At 43.2% G+C, this 12411-nt stretch overlaps 2 protein-coding genes across 5 annotated transcripts in view; one reads left to right on the top strand and one right to left on the bottom strand.

Annotated features, from left to right (window-relative positions):
* Positions 1-250: 250 nt before the first annotated feature.
* Positions 251-10886, bottom strand: LOC130907578 (leukocyte elastase inhibitor-like). Its single transcript, XM_057822835.1, has 7 exons — positions 10868-10886; positions 7772-7905; positions 4625-4923; positions 3093-3368; positions 2755-3028; positions 2496-2643; positions 251-2439 (listed from the first exon to the last, which is right to left on the bottom strand). The coding sequence occupies exons 3-7, from the start codon at positions 4899-4901 to the stop codon at positions 2260-2262; spliced, it is 1155 nt and encodes a 384-aa protein (XP_057678818.1). The 5' UTR covers positions 4902-4923; positions 7772-7905; positions 10868-10886; the 3' UTR covers positions 251-2259.
* A 239-nt stretch (positions 10887-11125) lies between these two features.
* The window catches only part of kidins220b (kinase D-interacting substrate 220b), a 34387-nt gene continuing 33101 nt past the window's right edge, over positions 11126-12411 (top strand). For all 4 annotated transcript variants that reach the window (XM_057822834.1, XM_057822832.1, XM_057822833.1 and 1 more), the window contains exon 1: positions 11126-11293. The gene's annotated coding sequence lies outside the window, so the exon portion shown is untranslated. The remainder of the gene's footprint in view (positions 11294-12411) is intronic.

Below are 12411 nucleotides of genomic sequence, written 5' to 3'. Positions count from 1 at the left end.
ACAGTAAACCTCTGCTGCCACCTGCTGTCAACACTGTTGTCGTCCAACATGCCTCCTAGCATGCATTGCAGCGCTACAGGTGTAAATAACAATCAAAGTTCATGTTCTGTGCTAATTATTTCTTCAGTTACTGTTCTGGTTGTCTCATTAATTGCTAGTTATGGTATTTTTTAACACTTTATTTGACAGTGGCAGCATAATAACATTTACATCATAGTTTAAGGAAAACAAGCAGAAAACATTTGACATAGGGCATAAAGAGATTCACGCCTTCTTTATCACGGAAGCCCAAAGCGTGAGTCATGCAACGGACTTACCAATATTGATTGACGAGGCAAGACATCTACAAGTCCACGTCTGCACCACCAACTACCGTACTCAGTTTTCCCGGACAGTCCAGAAAAATTGCGGGACGTCCTGACCCAACACAAGGAACTCCGGAGAACGCCCGATATCCAACATGACTGATAAGTAGAGTTGGGCATCGGGCATCGATGGGAACCGGTTCTAACACTCTGCTGCCTCCGGAATTGTTCGAATTTTAAAATTTAGATTCCTTGTTTCGATGCCCTGACCACCGAGCGGAAAAAATTGCTCGAGTTTAAAGACTGATATTTATATACAAGTTATACTTAGCCCTGTGGGAAGTTCATTTAATTTAAAAAAAACGTCGAGATGTGAAGACTAATATAAACTATGCTATTTTTTGGGCCCTGAATTTTTTTTGTATGACCCTGCCTCTTAAAAGAATCGGAATCGGGAATCGTTCGGAACCGGAATCGAAAAGTGGAATCGGAATTGGAACCGGAATCGTTAAATTTCAAACGATGCCCAACCCTACTAATAAGACTCCAAGATCACCGTTGATGCTGTGGCGGCAAAATCCACAACCCTCGTTGCCCTGACAATAGTAACTCCCGAATCCTCCTGTCCAATCCACAAACAGACAACAATCCTTAACAACGCCCAAGCACACCCTTCTTCTGCCCACAGCCCGCCCCGCGAGAGCCTTAAAAAAGACTGAATGTTTAACTAATTGTTGTCATTTTTTCTCGGGAACCTTTTGTTGACTTGTCATATGGTGACCTTGGAACAAGTCTGCCTCCTCGCCTGAGTCTGTTTCACCTTGCCATTTGATCGCTGTGGACCTGAGTAAATGGTCAACTTGTGCTTCGAAGCCTTTTTCCAGCTTTCAAAATGGAGTCAGTACAAGGGGTTACGACTGAGGTGAACGCGCAGAGTTTGGCCTTTTGGCCGGAATGTCGGGTTTCGCCGGCCCGGGATGTTGGAGCTGCGCCAGCGCAGGTCCGGTGGTTCGGCTGGCATGATTCTGGCAATCTGGCTAAAAGGTCAGATTCCTTCAATGGGAAGTTAGGCACTGATGTTGTACATCTGCCAAGTTATACATTTTTTAAATTTGTGGTGAGACAAAGTGGGGACGGTTATTTTCACTTTCCTGTTTAGACCCCTCTGCTTCAATGAAAGGAAGAGAAGCCTGTCTAATAAAAAAGGGCATTTCCATTTCCCAGCAAGGGGTGCCAGAACTAACAGGTAATATTTCAATGCAGTCGTGTTCAGGCTGGGATACCTCTCATACATGCCAAATATGAAAAAAGACTGAAACTTGGATCAGGGAGTGATTGGTCATTTACTGAATTTGGTGTGTTGCAAAAAACAATGGAAAATATTGGGATATCGGTTAAAAAGTCATTAGCGGACAACTCTAATCCGGAGAGTCCGGACAACGAGACTGTACATGCGCCATTTTCCCCCAGATTGAAAATGTGGAGCCCACCTTTTTCTTGTTCAACTTCTGTAACTTTATTGACTTGTTAGCATCCATGTTCGTGTACATTTTAGAAGAGGTTAAAAAGTGAGAGCCAAAACATCAGAAACGTTTAACAATAGCGACCGTGCACAAGGCTTCACATATAACAGCTACAGTAGGCGTTACTATTAAAGTGGTTACTATGTCCAAGCTGGCACAGATGCATATGGCGCCGCCCTTCAGGTTACTTTAGGTAGTGCATTGGCTAAATAGTGGCTGATTTCTCGGTAACCGCGAAGGTTGAACGGAGGCAACTTGACTTTAACTTGTGTGGTCGCTCTTTCAGTGCCACTGACAACGATAGGCGTCCTTCTGAGACGTTCAATCCATTTAAAGTGAGAAACTTCAAATGGATTGGACGTTTTGCCCGAGGATTTCACGCTGTCCGATTGCATGTATTGGATCTTGGCGGTTGACGGGCGGGCAGGACATTAAGTCTTGGTGGGGTCGCGAAGCCGTCCCATGAGGAGCAGGCCGCCGCTGCTCTCGTGGTAAACCACAAAGAGGAACGGCCGGTTGACGGTCAGTCGAGGCTGAGGGCCGGAGAAGCCGCCGGCCGGGCCGTCACCTCCGCCACTCTCGTCCATCGACACCGCGGCTTTGTGAAGAACCTGTGGACGGACAGGGTCAGTGCCAGGCCGCGACGGGCAGGATCCGTTTTGCTCACCTGCCACACTTTGGAGCCCTGAGCGGCGCCCATGTTGCCGAGGTCGGCGTCATCCTGGAAGACTTGGACGGCACCCAGCGTTTTCAGGACGTCACCCAGAGAGTAGGAAGCCTCAAACGTAAATCGCGGCAACTGCACCTCCAGCTTCCTGTTTGGACCGAAACAAAAAAAAAAAAGAAAACCTTCAATTCTCTGCCATTGACAGCAATAGACGTCCAATCCATTTGGACTGAAACGACAATTTAAAGCGGTAACTGACGTCTTCTTGAGCTGCCCGATCCATGCGCGGATCTTTTCCGTGTTGACTTCTTCTTCCACGCTGCCGATGTCCACGTTGTCATCGGGCAGCACCACCAACATGGCCGCCCCGTCCGTCATGGGCAGTTTGAGCACGCCCGTTTTAAGCGCGCGGTCGTACGCCAGGAAGTACTTGTCGGCTCGGTACATCATGGGCGCCGTCACTACGTGGTACTTGTCCACGTAGAAGCGCTCGTCTTGAGTGACGCTGGCGTTGAACGCCAACCTGAAGCGACCTGACGGACGGACGACAGAAACCTTGAAATGAAAACACGGGTGCCCAAGCGGGTCGGCGCTAACCTCGGTAGAAAGCCGCGGTCGCCAGGAGCAGCCGCGTCTGGGGGTCCAGCGCGGTCAGCTGGTCCCGCGCCTGATCGCCGATCTGCTGGCGGACCCAGGCGTTGACGGCGTCGACGGCGTCCTGCGGCGCACTCATGTCCAGGGTCTTGACATCACCCTCGTATTTGCTCTGAAGATCGGCCGCATATTTAGCCGACACCTGTGTGTCTGCGGTGCTGAAGAAGGCCACGCCTTGCTTCAGGTTCAGGGCGCCGGCTCCCATCACCGACAGCGGGTCTGCATGGGGAGGGATGCAAAATTTATCCGAGTGCATCAATTTTACAACCCAAAAAAAATAAATGTTTACAGAAATTACAAGTAACGACTCATGTCCCAGATAGATGACTAGCCTCAACTCGCCAGATTCATGTAGCAATCACGCTGAACGTCAGTGCGTCAGATGCGGTCAAAATCATCAATCTGACAGTCCAAATGATAGTTTACGGACTGTTCCGGGGCGGACTGTGCAGACCAGACGCGCTCAAAAACAAATTTAAACAAACGAGGTGTGACATCACAGCAGTGCGCACCCTGAAGGCGGGCATCCGCACTACGACACTAAACAGGAGAACACGCAGGAGTCAGGACACAACATCTAGGCGGACGGCAAATTTTTATGGTAAGTACTTCAAAGTCATAATCGGGTTTTGAAGTCACTGCTTGACTATTAAACAAGTTGTTCAATCAAGCTTTAACGTTACCCAGATGGCAAAATATAACTGGAGCAGACATGGGCCAGATGTACTGCAAATTTCGGCTCAATTTCATAAAACGGACAGTCTTTTTGAACAATGGGCCAAATTCACTTAAGGGATCCGCAAACAGTTTGGCCCAGAACTGGTCCAAAGTCGCAGAAACCATATTAGTGTATGGCCTGGATATGGCAACATGTTAGACAATCTGGGCCAGATTTATATCAATAAAACAAAAAATACATGAGATCGCTGAGAATGGAGAAATAACAAAATGGGTCTCTGACAATAGGTTGACGTGGGTCAATATCTCGGCACCCTTCGCTTGGATCGCCTGCGTTCATATACGAATGTTGATGATCTGGAACTGGCTGCATGTGCGATGTCAGGATCGCTCCTACAACCGGCTCTGTAACAAAACAAAATCTGACCAGAAGCAGAATTTGACCGGTCCTTGGCCTCACATCACGGCAGATCAACAACTCAACTACACAAGTTTGTGAGTCCAGCTTTCAGCTAACAAAGAATCTTGTAATCTTGATACTGAGCTCATTTTTGCTTTTCTCCCAGCTCCTGTACTGCTTGCCTGCCAGAATGCCTGCCTTGCCGTTTACCTGTTCTATCACCAAACTGCCCACCGGATTCTTCGGACACTATCTGCCACGACCTCTTACCGTCAATAAACTCTTGTTACCACTGCCACTTTGTGTAGCCGGCAGCCATCTTGGGTAGGTCAACCAGCATTTGGAATGTCAATCTCAAAGAGTAGAAATTGCGCAGCATCATCTTAGCGAGACCTACCCGTGATGTTTTCAGGGTCCAATCCGGCCAGTCTGAGCACCGCTTGCAGCTGGTCCCGCGTGGTGCCGACGGTGCCTGCGAGCAGCGCCGCCATGCCGCGCGACACCGCGGTCGTAGCCAGGACTACATTGTCGTCGGTGCGGCTCGCCAGCGTCCGAAATAAGCGCGTGGAAAAGTCCGAGTTCCTGTCGATCATTTCCCGATCGGCCCCGTTGACGGGCGGGATGGTGAGGCCCAGGCCCAGGACCAACAGGGTGGCCCAGGGGACAGCGGACATCTTGGTGGACAGGAAACTCCAACTGCAACATAAAAAAAAAAAATTCTTGGAGGTCCGCCGGCGAATGCTCATCTTTCAGCGCCTTTGACGGCGCTAGACGTCAAATAAAAAAATGGATTGGGCGTCTAGCGCCGTCAATGGCAGCCAATCAGATAACATTGTAAGCTGCAATGATTAATCGATTAACTTGAGTACCGTATTGGCGTAAGTTTGAAAAAAGACTTTTTGAAGCCCAAATTCATTTTTATACAGAAAATAATTACAGTACATACAAAACCAATGATTATAACAATATATTTGAGAGAAAAAGCATGTTATTTTGCCTCATTCAAATCTTAATATCTGAACATTTAAATATGTAAACTAAAGTGCAATCACATTCGTAAATGACTGGCTTCTGGTTTTTGAAATGTAAATAAACCAATCTATTGTGATAAAACAACAAAAGTGCAATAACTGGATTAACCATCAAAGTGAAGTGTAACTGTAGTCTTGAAACAAATCTGAATAAGGAACAAACATTGCAATAAAATAATGCAAACATGTTAAACTTGAGAGTAGCTGAGATCTGTCATGAAAGAACATCGCTTCAATGATATCGGGCGCCATCTAGTGTCATGAATGGGTATAACGTCTAGATCGTGAATATAAGACGACCCCCTCTTTTTCAGTCTAATTTCAATGCAAAAAACACCGTTTTATATTCGGGCCAATACGGTAATTCGATTAGAAAAAAAATCATCGAATCAAATTATACTTCTTTGATGATTCGTTTAATCCAGGGCTGCCCAATCCCAGTCCTCGAGAGCCCTTATCCATCTTGTTTTCCGTGTCTCCCTCCTTTAACACACCTGAATCAAATGATCAGCTCATCAGCAAGCTCTGCAGCAGCCTGATAACGATCCTGATTAGTTGTATCAGGTGTGTTAGAGGAGGGAGACATGGAAAACAAGCTGGATAGGGGCTCTCGAGGACTGGGATTGGGCACCCCTGGTTTAATCAGAGTGGCGTTGTAATGGTTTGTCATAGGGGTTTGTTTTGAAAGTGTTTGCGTTTAGTTTTATTGGTTTGTGTAGATACACTGTCCTTGAGTGGCAACAGTGAATATGACAATTTATTTAATACGGCTGAATCCAGCTGCTCCCTGTTAAGACCAACACAAAGGAAGTTTTTGTTTGAGCTAATGTGATTGTTTTTTGCATTCGTAATTTTGTTTGGATGTATATTTAGCATGTTTTTGTGGTAATTTGTGGGTAAACGATTTGTTAAGATCATTGTAAAAAAATATCTATCTATCTATATATCTATATATCTATCTATCACAGACTTCAAAATGTCTGTGAATGGGCCGATTCATACGGGCCCTTTCTCCGTTAAAGCTGACCGAGTGGAAACACAGACAAAGAGCTTTTTCCGTTGAAAATTCTTGTGAATAAATGCTTAAATCCCAGAATTCTTTTTAGATATGGACCTAAAACAGTCTCGATTGTTGGTTAAAAGCAAAACAAAACAAAAAACGGACAGTTAGCATTTATTTTACATAATTATTGCAAACTATGATGCTAGTCAGTAAGGAAATTAGCGGCCGCCATATGTAAACAAAGAGCTTTTTTTGTTGAAAATTCTTGTGAATAAATGCTTAAATCCCAGAATTCTTTATAGATGTGGACGTAAAACTGTCGATTCTTTGTTAAAAGCAAAAAAATGTGCAGTTAGCATTTATTTTACGTAAATATTGCGAACTATGATGCTAGTCAGTGAGCAAACTAGCGGCCGCCATATGTAAACAAAGAGCTTTTTTCCGTTGAAAATTCTTGTGAATAAATCCCTGAAATCTTTATCGATACGGACGTGAAACAGTCTCGATTCTTGGTTAAAAGCAACAACAACAAAAACTGGCAGCATTTATTCTACATAAATATGTCAAAGTACGATGCTTGATTTTTTCACGTTTCAAAATGCATCCATCCATCCATCATTTTATAGCATTTAAGTTAGCGGATTTTTGCTATGCAAGTTAGCCAATAGTTCTTGTGTTGTACTTGCATCCTCATTCATGATCTTTTTTATACCATTTGAGGCGAAAATCAGGTAAAGTAGTTTAATTATTGCGCTTGTGAAATGAAAGTGCAACTCTCTGTAGTTTGAAAAAAAAAAACACTTGGGAAGTTTATTTGCATTCGCATTTAATGCTCTTTTAAAAATGCAATCAGAGCAAGTCTTTGTTTAACATCTCCTAAAATTTATTCGCATTCGCATTAAATGTTCCTAATCAGATTATTCGAACTAACTAATTGATAGATAATCGGTTACTTAAATAATCGATAGCTAGTTGACTTGATGTTACTTGATGTAAGGATGCTCGTGTCATAATATTACATTGCATAACTTGAGGTCATGTTACGAGATACCATATTTCACAAATCAGAGTACTAAAAGTGACCTATGACGGCTTTAATCTCGTAATGTATAATATTACGACTTTATTGCAGCGTGATGATTTGAATCTGGTAATATTAGGACTCCATGTTTTTTCTTTCTTTGTGTGGCCCTAATATTAAAATCTAAGGTATTATTACAGTGGCAGGAAAGATGACCCTGCCCATATTTTGTATTTCGGATGATGTCATCAAACCGTTAGCAGACGTTCCCCACTGAGCGGATCGCCCCGATGCGCGGCGATTGTCACGTTCGATAAATTGTTCGATTGTAGTGACATCACCGCGCTGCAATGGTCGGGGCGTCGTTGTGTGCGTAAAATCGATGACGTAATTAGAACGGACCAGATTGATCAAGCCATCGTTGGACAGTTTGAGTAATAATCCTTTCTTCCAGCTACCGTTAAGCAAATCAGAAACAACACAACGCACCTGCGAAACGCTTCTTCTGCGTCGTCGGCTGGCAGTCTTTCAGTGTTTGTTTGTCCGCTTGTTCAGTACAAACTGCGTATCATCATCAAGCGAGCCCCCGCCGGCCGGAAATAGTCGCCTGTTTCCTGTGGGTTCTCCAAAATAAGAGCACATTAATACAAGGAGTTGAGTTGATTTCATCCAAATGGAACCTCGCTAAAGTTGGCGCCACATCAGATGCAAATTTATAGAAAAATGATCCGTTTGTGCTCGTTTGTACTGGAAAAAAATGTACAGATCTTGTAGATCAGGTCAGCCAGTCGCTCATTTTGATTAAAAATGGTGTCAATCATTTGTGCTGGTTTGTAGAAATAATTCGCACAGAACATTAATTTCGATTTTTATTTACATCTGTAGTGCTGCAATGCATGCTAGGAGGCATGTTGGACAACAAAAGTCTTGACAATAGGTAGCAGAAGGGGTTGACTGTCTCTTTATACCTAGCTCGGATCTTTTACATCCATTCAAAAGTAAGATTATTTGCCGGATGACACAAAATGATATCCGTCATAAGCATTTATTAATGCTCATGGCAGTGTCATGTCATTATTATGATGGTCTTATGGCGCCACTGTCAAATAAAGTGTTACCAAATACCATAATTAGAAATTAATGAAACAACTGGAACAGTAACTAAAGAAATAATTAGCACAGAACATACATTTGGATTGTTATTTACATCTGTAGCGCTGCAATGCATGCTAAGAGGCATGCTGGATGACAACAGTGTTGACAGCAGGTGGCAGCAGAGGTTGACTGTCTTCCCCAAGGGAGCAGTGATGGCCAAATGAAGCTTCTTGAAGCAATTCATGGTCGTTCATTTGGTCTTATGATGCCACAGTCAAATAAAGTGTTATCGGTTAATATCTTTTTGTGTAAATCAAGGGCGTACAGTGCTGGCAAAAAGTATTAGCACCCCTGGAATTCTGCCAGATAGCACTCAATTTCTCCCATGAAATGAATGCAATTACAAAAGCTTCGGTAGTAATATCTTCATTTATTTTGCTTGCAATGAAAAAAACACAAAAGAGAATGGGGAAAAAAAAAAAAAAAGATCATTTTGCACAAAACTCCAAAAATGGGCCGGACAAAAATATTCGCACCCTTTGAAAAATCACGGGATGCTACTCTAATTTGTGTAAATAACAGAACCTGTTACTTACCTGTGGCACATAACAGGAGGTGGCAAAACCTAAATCACAATTGCATCCAGTTAAAATGGATTAAAGTTGACTCAATTTCTGTCCTGTGTCCTTGAGCATGGAGAAAAGAAAGACCAAAGAACGGTCTGAGGACTTGAGAAGCAAAATTGAGAGGAAGCATGGGCAATCTCAAGACTACAAAGTCCATCTCCAAAGACCTGAATGTTCCTGTGTCTACCGTGCGCAGTGTCATCAATAAGTGTAAAGCCCACGGCTCTGTGGCTAACCTCCCTACATGTGGACTGAAAAGAAAAATTGACAAGAGATTTCAATGAAAGATTGTGCGGATGGAGGATAAAGAACCTCGGCTAGCAGTCCGAAGGTACAACAGTGTCAACCCGTACTATCAGTCGGCGTCTGAATGAAAAGGGACTCAATGGTAGGATACCTAAGAAGACCCCACCTCTGACCCAGAGATAAAATAAAGCCAGGCTGGAGTTTGACAAAACTTACCTGAGAAAATGTTTTGGAAGAATTTTCTCTGGTCAGATGAGACAAAAGTCTAGCTTTCTGGGAAAAGGCTTCAACATAGAGTTTACAGGGAAGAAAAACACGCCTTCAAAGAAAAGAACACGGTCCCCACAGTCAAACATGTTGGAGGTCCCCTGATGTTTTGGGGTTGCTTTGCTACTTCTGGCACTGGACTGCTTGACCGTGTGCATGGCATTATGAAGACTACCAACAAAATTTGCAGCATAATGTAGGGCCAAGTGTGAGAAAACTGGGTCTCCCTCAGAGGTCATGGGTCTTCCACCAGGACAATGACCCAAAACACACTAGAAAATGGTTTGAGAAAAAGCACTGGAGACTTCTAAAGTGGCCAGACCTGAATCCCGTAGAACACCTTTGGAGAGATCTGAAAATGGCAGCCTTCAAATCTCAGAGACCTGGAGCAGTTGGCCAAAGAAGAATGGTCGAAAATTCCAGGAGAGGATTGTAAGAATCTCATTGATGGATACCGGAAGCGGTTGTTCGCAGTTATTTTGTCTAACGGTTTTGCTACCAAGTATCAGGCTGAGGGTGCCAATACTTTTGTCCTGCCCATTTTTGGAGTTTTGTGTAAAATGATAATGATATTTTTTTTTCATTCTCTTTTGTGTTTTTTCATTGCAAGCAAAATAATTGAATCGATTACTATCAAAGCATTTGTAATTGCAATCATTCTCTGGGAGAAATTGAGCATTATCTGACAGAATTGAAGGGGTTCCAATACTTTTGGCCAGCAGTGTATGCCCATGGTGTAAATATCCCATAATACTTTGAGGACACAGTCCAGTGTGGCTTATCTATGAACAAATGCCGTCTTCATGTCAAATGGTGGGTGGCGGCTTATAGTCAGGTGCGCCTTATAGTCCAAAAATTACGGTATACATATATATTCCTTTTTTTGTGGTATCAGTACCATATCGGAATTGGCCAATACCACACAGCTGGGTGTCAGAATAGAAAAAAAATGTTTATAAATCGCTACGGGGCAACATCAGTTGTGCGCATGTTGTAATAACATAATTAGGAGGGGGAAAAAACAAACAAACTGAGATCAGCACCCAAAAAGTTGTCATGTCAGGCCTAATACAACTGAATTTGTTTGCAACATACAAGAAGAATAGTAGCTAACATAACATGTTTTTTTTTCCACCAAACGAGAGATTTTTCACTTGACATGCCCTGAAAATCCTGAGCAAAGGTTGGCCATAAAGACACGTCAAACTCGTCAAATGTTCAAAGTTGATTTGAGAACGTTTTGTTTAGCATATTTGGCTAATCTAACATAACCAAATCAAAGCAGACGAAAGTAGCGTGGACCGTTATTACTCCGACTCTGACAGAGGGAATTAAGCTTTCTAGTCTTCACCTGCATTCCATCGTTGGCGTCTTTAGTCAAGTGTATGATGATACTTTGAAAAAAACACCGTAACGCCCTATCAAAGTCAAACGTTCCGCGACCAGGGAGCACAAGATCATCAAAATACGTTCCCAATAGAGACCGGCTTATAAAAAACCGTATGAGATATTAAAATACTAAGGAAAATATTTCTATGGAAACATTTCTGATCGCCGAATAGCCTCGCGCGCTCTTATTTTGTCAGGCTTCAGCGGAAATACGCGCGCGTTTACGACGCCGCTTTTGACATGCGGCGGGCGGCTTAGGGTCTTCATCAAAATGGCTGCTTCTGCTGTTGTTTGCGGATGAAGAACGAGCTGCGACTGACGTCCGACGAAAACACGTCAAAAGCCCTCAACCTCGAAACTCCCGGAAGCCAAGGACGTCATTCTCCCGGTAAACGTTTGTCGTGGCCTCCGAACGGGCGGCTAGCATCCGTGAACGCTTTCACCCGCCAAAACCCCTTCGTTACCCTCTAAAACGGGCTTTAAAATAGCTAGACTGCGATGTTGCAGCTTTGTTAATATGCTCAAATGTGCAAACGTTACTGTCGTCCTTTTCCAATGTCATGTAGTGACACCTCGAAGGTTGATAATAACCTTCCAGCTGTCACTTGACGACGACGCAAAAAATATAGCTAATTCCTCGCTGAAAGCTGTTAACATTTCGCTCCTTATCATGACCATTGAACACTTGACATGGCGATGACGTTGACATGATAGCGCTGTTGCCATGGTAACAAGATGACAGTCGTTCAAAACCAAACGTACATCGATGACATTGATTAATATCCATTTGATACCCCCCCTTAAAAAAAAAAAAAAAAAAAAGAACACGGGAAAAAAAAGATGTGGCCGGGATTAGGTGTTCTATCAGATTTTGCTCCCCGGCGGCGGGAAAACGGGTGCATGACGGCAGCACTCACACGCCCCCTGCTGGCAGATGAGAAAGAGTGTAGCCCTTGTATTGTGTTGTTGTCAGAATTGACCCGTTTTTTATTTCGGGTATATGTAAAAGTTTAGAGGTGCAACAATTCGACAACTAATCCATTAGGAAATTAATTTATTCGACAACTATTTTGATAACCAAGTAATTGTTTAGGACCCTATTTACCGTAAAGTTAATTATAACATACATATAAATTATACATATAACTTTTCAGTTGTAAATATGATCAGATCAAATTAGGTCATGAGCGAAAATCTGATTTTAAGTTGGAAAATAACAATTCACATTTTGGCCAATTTTCAGACATCTTGCAGTCTAAACTAGCTTAATAAGGCCGCAACAACGAATGGATTAAAATCAATTAATAAATTAGTTCCCAACAAATGTGATTATCGATACAGGTATAGAGTACAGTTGAGTCAGGAAGCTGTAATAAAATATTATTTTTTAAGTAAATAGTGATACATTTGTCTTCATCATCACTTAGGGTTAGGTGGGAAACTCTCTCGTGATGATACCCCCTGGTTCGTCCAGTGCACGATATCCATTTTTCTAAACCAAGACCG

Source organism: Corythoichthys intestinalis, chromosome 19 (genome assembly GCF_030265065.1).
Source record: "Corythoichthys intestinalis isolate RoL2023-P3 chromosome 19, ASM3026506v1, whole genome shotgun sequence".
Lineage (NCBI taxonomy): Eukaryota > Metazoa > Chordata > Actinopteri > Syngnathiformes > Syngnathidae > Corythoichthys > Corythoichthys intestinalis.
Note: the sequence above shows the minus strand (reverse complement) of the source record. Positions and strands in the feature narration are given on the sequence as shown.

What these genes read in the sequence shown, in the direction of transcription:
- LOC130907578 (XM_057822835.1), bottom strand. Translation starts at nt 4,901, where the DNA reads ATGTCCGCTGTCCCCTGGGCCACCCTGTTGGTCCTGGGCCTGGGCCTC. An exon ending in GACCGCGGCTTTCTACCGAG is followed by an intron (nt 3,029 to 3,092) that starts GTTAGCGCCGAC and finishes TCCGTCCGTCAG; the next exon opens with GTCGCTTCAGGTTGGCGTTC. An exon ending in AGGGCTCCAAAGTGTGGCAG is followed by an intron (nt 2,440 to 2,495) that starts GTGAGCAAAACG and finishes GTCCGTCCACAG; the next exon opens with GTTCTTCACAAAGCCGCGGT.